Source organism: Gracilinanus agilis, chromosome 2 (assembly GCF_016433145.1).
Source record: "Gracilinanus agilis isolate LMUSP501 chromosome 2, AgileGrace, whole genome shotgun sequence".
Classification (NCBI taxonomy): domain Eukaryota; kingdom Metazoa; phylum Chordata; class Mammalia; order Didelphimorphia; family Didelphidae; genus Gracilinanus; species Gracilinanus agilis.
This window is the reverse complement of record NC_058131.1, coordinates 123,861,076-123,874,112: the sequence shown is the minus strand read 5'-3', so window position 1 is coordinate 123,874,112 and position 13,037 is coordinate 123,861,076. Positions and strand designations below refer to the sequence as shown.

General features: G+C 35.4%; 1 protein-coding gene and 1 pseudogene across 3 annotated transcripts in view; one reads left to right on the top strand and one right to left on the bottom strand.

Annotated features, from left to right (window-relative positions):
- MCM8 (minichromosome maintenance 8 homologous recombination repair factor) overlaps positions 1-8,884 on the bottom strand; it is a 28,873-nt gene extending 19,989 nt beyond the window's left edge. For all 3 annotated transcript variants that reach the window (XM_044660704.1, XM_044660706.1, XM_044660705.1), the window contains exons 1-7: positions 8,740-8,884; positions 8,431-8,514; positions 7,293-7,375; positions 7,021-7,170; positions 6,473-6,576; positions 5,521-5,719; positions 2,408-2,493 (exon numbers count right to left, since the gene is read on the bottom strand). In XM_044660704.1, the coding sequence (XP_044516639.1) occupies positions 2,408-2,493; positions 5,521-5,719; positions 6,473-6,576; positions 7,021-7,170; positions 7,293-7,375; positions 8,431-8,514; positions 8,740-8,884 (851 nt within the window). The remainder of the gene's footprint in view (positions 1-2,407; positions 2,494-5,520; positions 5,720-6,472; positions 6,577-7,020; positions 7,171-7,292; positions 7,376-8,430; positions 8,515-8,739) is intronic.
- On the top strand, positions 4,008-4,159 carry LOC123238572 (annotated as a pseudogene).
- Positions 8,885-13,037: the final 4,153 nt, after the last annotated feature.

Here is a 13,037-nt window from a genome sequence, read left to right as displayed (position 1 = left end):
GACACCTTGTCTTATCTGCAACAATGATAAAATAAGGTAATGCTAGCATTTACCTCACAGGTTCCAAATCTTTCTTCTATAGTTCTCATTTCTTTCATCATTTTTTCCTCTATCACTATCTTATTTTATTATTTGTTTTTTAAAAACCCTTACCTTCTGTCTTGGAATTAATATTAAGTATCAATTCCAAGGCAGAAGAGTGGTAAGGGTTAGGCAATTGGGGTTAAATTATTTTCCCAGGGTCAAACAGCTAGCAAGTGTCTGAGGACAGATTTGAAACTATGTCCTCTTGACTCTAGGCCTGGCTTTATCCACTGAGCCATCTAGTTGCCCCATTATCTCATTTTTTAAAATTTTTGGCTCTTTTTTCCTCTTTCAGTAATTCTAGTTGGAGTCATTCTTTTTTTCTGAGTTTGTGTCTTGGACCTGTTACCATAATAGCTCTTTATTTTGAGATTCTTTCTTTGTTCAGATTTCAGTTCATCTTTTGACTTGGGACTTTTATTTAGGGCTAGACTCTACTCCATTCTGTTTATAAGTAGAAATACTTTCTGACAATTTTTTGACATTTCAAAATTCAGATTTTCTTCCTCCCTTACCCCTTCCCAGGAAATTAATAATCCAATATAACATTACAGCTGAAATTTCATGTAATACAGATTTCCATACTGTGCATCATGATATAAGACATGTATCACATACAATAGAAATCTCTTAAAGGAAATACAGTGGAAGATGGCATGCTTTAATCTGCACTAGATTCCAAAATTCCTTCTTTGGCTCTGGATAGCATTTTCATCAAGAATCCCTGGTGGTTATCTTGGGATTTGCTTTGCTGATAATGGTTTAGTCCTTCACAGTTGATCATCATATAATATTTCTGTTACTGGATACATTGTTCTCTTAGTTCTGCTTGCTTCACTCTGCATCTGTTCGCTTAAGTCTTTCCAGGTTTTTTTCTGAATGAAACTGTTCCTCATTTCTTTCTTTTTTTTTTTTTTTTTTAAACCTTTGTACTTCGGTGTATTGTCTCATAGGTGGAAGATTGGTAAGGGTGGGCAATGGGGGTCAAGCGACTTGCCCAGGGTCACACAGCTGGGAAGTGGCTGAGGCCAGGTTTGAACCTAGGACCTCCTGTCTCTAGGCCTGACTCTCACTCCACTGAGCTACCCAGCTGCCCCGTGTTCCTCATTTCTTATGGCACAATACTGGGAAAATGTTTCAGTAGAGCTTTTGTTTTCTTGGGTTCTTCTGTTGCTTTTTTGGGCATATTAAATGTTATGTTATTCCAGGATCTTTAGACAGCTCAGACTTAAGAGCATTTGGATTTTATAAAATAGGTAATTGTAGACCTTTCTGTAGACCAAATGACTTAATCCCATTGCTTAGCCCTTTCCATTCTTCTGTTTTTAAACTGATACAAAGATTATTAAAATACATAAACACACACATGCATGTATAAAAATCAAAATTCCTCATTTAATTCATTTTTTATAATATCATGGAAATATTAGTTTGATACAGAAAAGGCTATAAAGGTCTACAATTACCTACTTTATAAAATCTAAATGCTATCTATCTGGAGACTTAAGAGCATTCAGTGTTCTCAAAGTCGGCTAACTGCTCAAGAGACTTTTAAAGAGTGGGCAGTTGGATATTTCAGTGGATTGAGAGCTAGGCCTAGAGATGGGAGGTCCTAGGTTCCAATCTGGCCTCAGACACTTCCCAGCTGTGTGACCTTGGGCAAGTCACTTAACTCACATTGCCTAGCCCTTGCCATTCTTCTGCCTTGGAACCAATACGCAGCACTGAATTCAAGACAGAAGGTAAGGGGTTTTTTTTGTTTTGTTTTTTGTTTTATTTTAAACCCTTTAACTTCTGTGTATTGACTTATAGGTGGAAGATTGGTAAGGGTGGGCAATGGGGGTCAAGTGACTTGCCCAGGGTCACACAGCTGGGAAGTGTCTGAGGCTGGATTTGAACCTAAAACCTCCCATCTCCAGGCCTAGCTCTCAATCCACTGAGCTACCCAGCTGCCCCCGGTAAGGGTTTAAAAAAAAAAAAAAGATTTTTAAGGAAACTGCTTCTCATATAAGCTTTACAATATTATTTTCTATAGAACTGACTATAAAACATTTTTTCAATAGAAGTGATTATGCAGAGTTCATTTGTAATACTTCCCCCAAGGCCTATCACTTTTTTTGACGAATAACTACAATAAAACACAATATATCTTTCATCGAACTCTTTATTACATAAAATCTATAAAGTACATTTATTGAATAATGTTTTTATCCCTGTTGGACTAGAAGTATAACAAATTTTATCTTATAATATGATAATAAGACATGTATATACCTCTTTAAGGTTTTCAAGAAACCCATAATCTATTTTTGTTGTTACTTACTTAATAGATTGCCAGTCCACAGTAACTGTAAGAGGAGAGCTTCGGAGGGCAGTAAATGATTTCCCATGGCATACAGGCACAGGACACTGGAACAAGATTTATTCAGTCATTTTTTGTTAGACTTAAACGAGATCCTTAGAAAAATATAAATCAATGGATAGAATACCAGGCCTGAAGTTGGGAAGACCTGGGTTCAAATGTGACCTCAGATACTTTCTAGCTATGTGATCCTGGGCAAATGACTTAATCCCATTGCTTAGCCCTTTCCATTCTTCTGTTTTTAAACTGATACAAAGATAGAAGGATTGTTAAAATACATAAACACACACACACACATGCATGTATAAAAATCAAAATTCCTCATTTAATTCATTTTTTGATAATATGGAAATATTAGTTTGATATAGAAATGGCTATAAAGGTCTACAATTACCTACTTTATAAAATCTAAATGCTATCTAGGTTTCAAGATCTCTATAATCTGCCTTCATTCTGCCTAAATTAATCATTTCCCTCATTTTTAATCCCATGAGTGCTCTGAAGGAGCAATAAAATATAGTCCAAGTTACTTACCAACATATTAGGCAGGTTACCTTTCTATTACCTCTCATATAATAATACTTATTCTTGCCTCTAAGACCATCCTCTTAGCCTGGAACGTCCTTCTTCCTTTTGTCCCCATTTATTTGTATATTTTATCAATTATCAAATCTGACTTGTCCAGTTTAAATGCCATCTTTTCCATAACATCTTTATTGACTCCAGTCTATACTGGAGTCATGATGGGTGTTACTAATTTCTTTTGCTCATGGCTGTTCTATTTAATCTGTGCCTTCCTACATATTGTCCCCAACTTATAAATAGCTTTTCTAAAAATTTATGAGTCTGATGAAAAATGCTATTCACCTCAGAGAAAGAACTGATGGAGTCTGAATAAAGATTGAAGCATAGCATTTTTCACTTTATTTTCTTCATGGAGTGTTTCTTTTTTGATATGTCATCTTCTATAATATGATGAATATGAAAATATATTTTGCATGATTGCACTGCACACATATAACCTAAATCAAATTGTTTACTGTCCAAGGGAGGGGGACAGGAGAGGGAGGAAGATTAAATTGACTCATCATTTTTATTTATCTTATTTATAATTGATTTTATTCTGTAATTCCCTAAGGCATGGTTTGAACTTTTAGTTCAGAAATTCAACTGGCCTGTAATGAGTTAAGTTTAGAAATCCAGTTCTCTTGCTAATCATTGTTGTATTCTTGCCTCAAAGAAATCTATAATCTTTAGGGAATTCAGGTGGACAATAGGGACTCAGGTCTAGTATTGTTATATCACCAAGCTATACTTCAAGGATGTCTGGTTTGCTATCCAAAGAAGTCTGATCACACTATCTCTAACCTTGCAGGTAGACTCAATGAACTTTTCTTAGTCCTAGGAGGGAAAGAGAGGGTTGTTGCTAGTTCCTCATTCTTAATTTGCAATCAATCATGCTGTCCCTCAAACCTGATATCTGTAACCAATAATGTTGTTCTCATTTCCTTGATGGCCCCAACCCTGCAACTAATTATAATATGTTTCCTGCCTATGAAATACTTTTGCACAGTGGCAGTATTGTAGCCAATGAGGTTTATCTGAGGCGCAATTATTGCTAATTGAAAACTGTTCCTGCCTATGAAGTCCTGTTCTTTGTTTTATATACCTCAAAAACCATAAAAGGAGCTATTCTGCTCAGAGCCTTTGGCTTAAAAATGAGGCAGTCATTGCCTCACTTTATTATCAGATCCTTACCCCACTAATAAACTGTTAGCTTGCTCAGAGAATATGTGCCTCAATCTACCTTTGCTGAATTTTATTTGTGACATTATATAATCAAATAGTAGCAGAAGCTAAATAACCAGAAAACTCTTGAGTTCTAATATGACTTCTACTACTACTGCTACATAATCAGAACCAAATTATTTAACCTTTTCACACTTCTAATGGGGAAGAAATTATTCCTTGGAACAAATTATGGATATTCTTTTCTATTTCATTTAAACTAAATCAAGAGAATATCAAACTATTCAAGTACCATCAGATTTGTGGTATTCTTAAATGCCCACTGTAAGTGGGCTCAGTACAAATAAGTTCAGAAATTTAGGATTATTAATTTATAAATCATCTTGCATTGTATAGCTTGTTGAGCAGGATAGGTAGAAAAAACTTTCTAGGAGTCTAATAAATTGACAAGAACTTCCTAAGTGCTTACTATGTGTCAGGAACTATGCAAAGCTCTAGAGATTCAAAGACAAAAATAAAACGGTCCTTTTTCCACCAAGGAATTTATAGTCTATTGAAGGAGACTGCCTATACACACATAAATAAATAAATACAAAATAAATAAAAGTTAATGTGGGAGAATAATTAGCAAATGAAAAATCAGGAAAGGTTGTATATGAGGTAACATTTAAAGGAATTAGAAATTCTAAGAGCAGCTAGGTAGTATAGTGGATAGGTTGCTGAGTCTGAAGTCAGGAAGACTCATCTTTCTGAGTTCAAATCTAGACTCAGATACTAATAACTGTGTGATCTTGGGCAAGTCACTTAACCCTGTTTTCCTCAGGTTCTTCATCTGTAAAATGAGCTGGAAAAGAAAATGGCAAACCTGGAAGCAGCTGGGTAGCTCAGTGGATTGAGAGCCAGGCCTAGAGACAGGAGGTCTTAAGTTCAAATCTGGCCTCAGATTTCCCAGCTGTGTGAACCTGAGTAAGTTACTTAACCCCCATTGCCTAGCCCTTACCACTCTTCTGCCTTAGAATCAATACACACTATTGATTCCAAGATGGAAGGAAAGGGTTTTAGAAAAAATAAAAAATAAATAAAATGGCAAACCCCTCTAGTATCTTTGATACAAAAATCTCAAATGAGATCATGAAGAGTCTGACACAACTGAATGATAAACCAAAAAAGAGATTCTAAGAGATGGAAGTAAGGTGGAACATATAAAAAATTCACTATACTTATGGCTCCATCTCGTACTACTGCTTATTCAGGAATGAAGGAAGGAAGGAAAAAATGAAGGAAGAAAGAAGGAAAATTCTCTGACAATGAAGACTTGAAATCACCTTTGTGGGAAGGCTGTATTTTCCATCTGGAAAAGAAAAACTTTGTATCTCTCCACAAGCAGCACACAAAAAAGCCATCTTGGTACAAAGAGGTTTTATGTTGCTGACTCGAACAACTGTTCCTCGTAAAGCAATATATTTCCCATAGCAATTCGCTCGGACATTTTTCAGCTGAGTTAGAGAGTCATAGTTGTATACCCTAAAAAAATGGAAACATATAAGAAGTTTACAATGAAAAATAAACAGAAAGATGCAGATGTCTTTACTTTTACACAAACCTTTTGGAATCTACTACTGAATTATCAAAAGGATATATGAAATCACAAAGTAAGTCACCATTAAAGATACAGGCCTGGGTTTTCTGTTATTTTTTCCCCCTTCCTCTTTTAAGAAATTCTTTGAAGAAAGAAAAAAATTCACAAGACCATATGAAGACAAATAAATAATGAAACTAGAAGGTGCTCTATAATGGCTCCCAATTCAATAACATTCATTGCTTCTTAAAAAAAAAGTTTGAAGTTTTAAAATTCTAGGCAAAGTTAATGTCATGCCACATAGATGGCTATATTATATATATGTGTGTGTTTAAATAATAATTTTTTTGCAGTACTAACTAATGAGGTTGAATTATTCACTCTTTCACAGTTCCTAATTTGCATAAAACAGGATAAAAATTGGTCACAAGGAGAATGGTAACTTAATTGCACACCATAGCCACCTCTAACAACTTAAGGTAGCAATGTCATCAGTTAAGTATTTGTTGTATAAGTGTGTAAACATTCAAAACTGACAATTTTTACATTTTCCTTATAAGCCTTAGAATTGGTTCACATCAACAAAATAGAAATAAATGCATGTTCTTTCTGTTAGATTCTTTTAAATAAAATGTTTCTTAAACCATATTCAGTGTCCTCACTCTTAAGAAATTTTACAACACAAATTCATTCTTTACCTTGCAATGATATGTGGGACATTTACAATTGTTTCTCCTTTATTTGATAATCCTTCTTGGGCCTGTAATTCAGCTGCATGTCTTTCAAGATCTTTTGTTAATATCTAGATAGGTAAAATATAAATTACTTTACATATTGTTTTATAGATAAATTAATAGACATATGTAAATAGACATATCTCCAGAAACATTTTAGCTAAATAAGAATTCAAGAAGTCCTTTAGTTAGTTCTTTCATCTTTGAAAGATTATCCTGTAGTTTTTTGATATATTTTTGCTATGACAAGTGACTGCCATTTGGCCTACCTTGTTATCTCAAGGCTAGGTTTTCAAACTCCCTATCCTGTACCTCTGGTTCATTATGACCTGACTACCAAGTCATCTAGATTAAACTAATTATTAGCAAGGAGGTCTCATTTCACTATTTCAGGCCTTGGCTCTACCAAAGAATGCCTTAGAATCTAAAAAAAAAATTCAGACAGGCAATCTAGTATAATGTTAAAGGGCTAGGAGTCCCAAGTTCAAGTCCTATCTGTCACAAATTTTTACCTGATGAATTGCCAGACCCATGCAGGCCAGTGTTTTTTCAGGCATGTCTCTCAATTCAGTTGCTATGTTTGGTATCAAGTTAGTTAATTTATCATCTTGTATCAGTTCTTTATAATCCACCAAAATACTTCCTTTTCTTTCTATTTCATCCTAGAATATAAAGACATAAGTTCATATTTTTATATATGAATTTTTCAAAAGTATTGTCATAAAGTGCTTTGAAAAATATATGTTGTTTTCATATTAACAGTTTTGTTACATGGGATTCTTACCTTATCATACAATTCAATGTGCTTTATGAAAAAATTTTCAAATGCTTGAATCTTCTGAACAAAAGGAGAGCTATCACTGTAAACTAATTCAACATGTGCTGTCAGTATCAAAAGAATTATGTATATACATATGTGTTTATATATACCCACACACATTCTCCCTTGAAGCATACAAACATTACAGAGATGTTGTGGTCTAATGGAAACATCAGAGGACTGAAGATCAGGAGATCCATGTTTTATGTCTTCTACTCCACAGGTACTAATCTCAGGATTTTATAAGGATTATATAATCTCATCATTTTATAAGATCTCATTTTTCTTATCAGTAAAATAATAGAGGCAGGCTAAATGATCTTTAAGGTTGTCCCAGGTTCCAAATTTTTCCTTCTATTAAAAAACATAGAACATTCCTGGTTATGAAAAGAATATTAAAATAGATAATAAACTGAATGTCCATGTGGAATGGGGCCACTCAAACACCTAATCCCACGCTGATTGACAATGGGAACTTTGAGATATCTCAAAACTGACGTTCACCATACTGGTGCTGAATTTAGTGTGCATACCTGATTGACTTAGTCTACTACAATTTAGGGGTCAAGAGACCCACCAGCTTTAGCCAGAAGGTGAAATTGTAGGAGTGAACCATGATGCCTGGTTCAGCTTAAACTCTTGAATAACTAAAACCCTCCCAGATAGTTTCACAGACTTAAAGTTGGAAAATACCCCATTGGCTATCTAATCTGGCCTTTTTATTTAAACAATAAAGAAACCAAGACTCAAAGAGATGAAGTGGTTTGGCCAACATCACACAAAAAGAAGTGGTAGAGTTAGGATTTATAGGACACAGACTGAGTGCAAGAAGGTCCTGGTGAAGGGTATTGAGTCTAGCCCTCTCATTTTACAGATGAAGAGAATGGGGCACAAAGAGGTTGAGTGATTTTTCTCAATGTCATAAAGCAACTAAGTGAGGCAATCTTCAGATCTCCCGCCATATCTAGTGTCTATGCACAAAGCTGGGTCCCCTTTTCCACCATGACATGCGGCAAAGTGCATATTTTGTTTTGTATTTGAAACCTGGGTTCCAAAAAGTAGTTAAGAAAATGCCATTTGTTCTCTTTACTCTTAACTTTACCTTCAGAGAAATAAAGTTTCCAGCCTTTATATGGTATGAATTGGTCTAGTGTCGACTGTTGCAGCCAAGGCTCTGGACTTTGTACTGAAAGATATATTAGGTTATGATTACACATTTCCAAAATTTCTTCAAAATGATTCTTAAACAATTAAACATCTGTTTCCAAAGGAATTATATGAAAAATCTCCTTTGAATGCCTCTTTGGATATTAATTGTCATACCTCATAATGGATACTATAAATGTCAAATAGCAAAGGGCTTTAATTCTTCCTCAAGCAATAAATACCTTAAATAAGGCATCATACTTACAAGAAACATGTTTATCTACAGTTTTCTTTCCATCACCTCTTTGTTCTTTTCCTCTTCCTTTAGCAGAGACCCAACCACCTCTTCCTCTTCTCCAGCTTTGATACCCTCCTCGCCCAAATCCTCTGCCTTTAAAGTTGGCACTCATGTCCTACTGAGAAAAATGTAAAAGAATTCAGCCAAAGCCAAATAGAAATGTGCAGTTGTAAATATACTGGAAATAATGAAGATTGCAATCTGTTAGTATTCATACTTATCATATTTATACAGAAGACTCAGATCTTTTTATCTAGTCCTATCCTCTTTTTGAGCTGGAGAAGGAAATGGCAGACCACTCCAGTGCTTTGCCAAGACAACCCTAGATGGGGTCACAAAGAGTTGGACAAGACTGAAATAACTGAACAACAAAATAGGCTCTCTTTCAACCTCTATTCTCACATCTTCAATCTTCCCATCAGGGGAAGGGAAAAAGCATTATTTATATATTGCCCCTGGGCCGGGCACTGTGCTAAATGCTCTTTTACAAATATTATCTTACTTTCAACTGAATATTGCAAAGTAGATGTTTTGTAGGTATATTAAACTCAACATGTCCAACATGCCATTATCTTTCCCCAACAAAACCTTCCCTTTTCCTAACAACCCTTTTACTTTTGAATGCAATTACCATTCTTCCAAGCACAGAGGTTTGTAATGTGTCATCCTTGATTTCTTATTTTTGTTCCCCTCCCATATCCAATCAGTTGCCAAATTCTGTCAATTCTACTTCTCCAGTATCTTTTGCATATGATTCCTCCTCTCATTTGACACTGTAGTGCAGGCTGTCAGTACCTCATACTTGGTACTTGCACTATCTCAATAGCCTTCTAATTAGTCTACCCATCAAATCTTTCCTTATTCTATCTAGTCCATCCTCCACTTAGCTGCCAAACTGATATTCATAAAGCATGAATCTGTTCATATCACCCTCCTATTCAGTAAATTCCAATGGTATTCTGTGTAAGAGGCATAAGTTTAAAAGTAGGTGTGTAAGCAGGCTAGGAAAAGCCTTAGCTGGAGGTCATGGACATTCTGAATGTAACACCTGTTACCTCCAGGATCAAATATAAAATCTTGTTTGCCTTCTCAAGACCTTAACAACCTGACTCCCTTTCCCCTTCCCAGTCTTCTTACACCTCAGTTCCCTCTACAAGCTCTATGATCCAATGACACAAACCTCTTTGTAATTCCTTTCACATGATGCTTCCTGACCTTGTCAATGGCTGTCTTCCCTGCCTGGGATGCTTTATCTCCTAACCTCTACTCCTGGCTTCCTCCTTCAGTTCTTAGTTAAAACTTTACCTTCTGCAAGAAGCTTTTCCCAGTCCTCCTTATTGCCTTCCTTCTGACATTTTACTTTTAATTTACCTTGTATATACCTTGTTTGTACATAGTTGTTTGCATGTTGTCTTGTATTAGAATATAAGTTCCTTGAGAGCAGGAACTGTCTTTTGCTTTTCTTTTTACCCCTAGCATTTAGCACAGTGTCTTATACACAGTAAATGCTTTATAGATGCTTGCTGACCTGATAGTGTGATAATTGTGATTCTGAAATATATTGAATGAGAATGTAGTTGTAAGTTATAGGACTCCATTATGAAGCCACTTAAGCTAAGTGGGCCTAATGACCGTAATAAAACATGTAAAAACAGATAGCGGATATATTTCCATTACCCTGATTCATCCTGATCCTATAAATATTCTCTACTCCTGATTGGATGAGGCTCCTGTCTAACTGCAGTGGCTATACACTGACACCCATTCTTGGAGTACCTGATTACCATCCCAAGTCCTTACTTAATTTCCGTTCTCTATTAGGAAATTTCTTTTCTATACCATTAGGGAGAATTTCCCTTACCACATCCAGGTCCAATTAAGAATATCCCCTCCCAGGGGGGTGAAGGGGAAAGTAGGAGTATGAATTATGTAACCAAGTTAAAAGTGAATATTAATAAATGGTTAAAAAAAAAAAAGAATGTCCCCTCCCATATCTGGTGCTAATTTTCACTACAAAATCCATCTTTAAAATATAAAGACTTTCCCACTTATAACCCACTGTAAACCATGCCTACCCTGAGATCTTACTAGTCCCTCAAGTGAGTGACTCTGGCTTCATATTGCCATACAGTATGTGTGTATTGCTTTCATTTTTTTCCTACTTGCTGCACTGCATAGTAATAAAGCTCATGCTTTATTAGCTTTCTGAGTGATGATTTTCTGTAAATACTCAAAAACAGGTCCTTACTCTAACCTCCGCTATGAGGCCAAATAGTGCATTTGATATAACAGAAAAAGTATAAAATAAATAACAGCTGCCCAAGACCCAGTTTCCTGTAAAAATGAGGATAATAATGTTCGAACTAACCACCTCATGGCTTTTTTTTAAGGAAAGCAATATTTTAACTTTAAAGCACTATATAAATAGAAACTATTAGTATTATACATTTTTCTAGTGTATAAAAACATCATTTCACATTGACTATAGTTTTCCCTAGAATACATATACTGAGATTACTAGTATTGAAAAATGAGAAGAAAGAGAATAGGTGGGTTTTTACATTTGATTCTTCTACAGTAGACCATAGACTCAATGTCATACCATGTTTGATTGCAAAAAAAAAAAAGCAAAACAAGATGTTGCCCATTCATTTGTTAAAATTATAAACTATTTTTTTCTCTTGATCTTACCATTCCCTCAAATTATAATTCTAGGTCTCTCCTCCCTTTCATAGCCAAAATTCCTAGGAAAAACTGTTTATACTCATTGCCTCCACTTTTAACAATTCTGTCAAATTCTTAGCTCCCTGCAAGCTGGCATCTATCTCTACCACTTGACTAAAATTGCTCTCTCCAAGATCACCCATGATTTATTTCTTGATAAATCAAAAGGCTTTTTCTTAATCTTTATCCTTCTTGGCATGTCTGTAGCATTGGACACTAGAAGAATTTAATCACTTCCTTATTCTCTAATTTCTTCCCCTTGGGTTTTCATGACATTGTTCTGTAGTAACTTATTTCCTATCTGTTGGACCAATCCTATTCTGTTTCCTTTGTAGGATCATCGCCCAATTCCAATGGCTAGGTGTAATCTAGGGCTTCGTTCTGGGCCTGTCCTCTTCTCCCTATATATTCTATCTCAGTTATCTTTATCAGTTCTCATAGATTCAACTATTTTTCTAAGCAGATGATTCCCAATCAACATATCTGGCCCTCATTTCCCTCTTAGGCATTAGTATTGCATTTCTAACTGCTGGCTTGACATCTCTATCTGGGAATCTTATAAACACCAAATCAAGGCCTCATTATCACTGAACTCTCATCATTCCTGTGGAGGAACTATCATTCTTCTAGAAATACACATTCACAATGTAGACTCCATCTTCAGTTCTCTACTTGCCCATTCCCCTATATCCAATCAGTTGCTAAATCTTTTTAATTCCATCTCAACATTTTTCATCTCCACCTTATTTATAGGAGAAGTACCAAACTCTTATCAATTCTCACTCCTGCATCCAAGCCCTTCCCTCTCCAATCTACCTTCCCCAGAGCAGCCAAACTGGAACTCCTTTGTCTGATAGTGTTTGCAGCCTGCCACTTTTTTTGGATTCATAAGACATATTTTGGTCATTTTTATCTTATATGTTTGTCTACAAGTATTAATTAAGCATTATATACAAGGTACTGTGCTAAGTCCTGGGGATAGAAAAGCAAAACAGTCCATGCCCTTATGAAGCTCACATTCTAATGGGAAGATGACTACTCAAAACTTTGCTTTTTTTTTTTTTTTTTTTTTTTTAAAGAGATATGCCCTGTTAGCAACAGATTTTAGTTTCAAGAAATTTTCCAATTGCTTTTTAGGATAAAACATGAATTCTTGTATTTTCCATTTAAAGTAAGCCGCTCTTTGCAGGCTGAATAGACATTAATCCCCCTCACTCACTTTATATTTCAGCCAAATTGCTGCTGATTGCATGACACTACTTTTTCTGCCTTTTGAAAAAGCTGCTTCCCTTTTCCAGAATGCTCTAACTCTGACCCACAGTCTTTTAGAGCATCTAACTTCCTTCAAGGCTCAGTCTAAGTGCTACATCCTTCAGAATGCTTGTCCTGATTCATATATATTTGTTAGTCCCTGCCATGCCTCACTTACAAAATTATTCTGTATATATTATATACTTACTTATCTGTGAACGTAAGGGCAGGAACTATCTCATTTTTTTGTATTTGTGTAATCGGCATCTAACACAGTGTTTGGCAGGTAG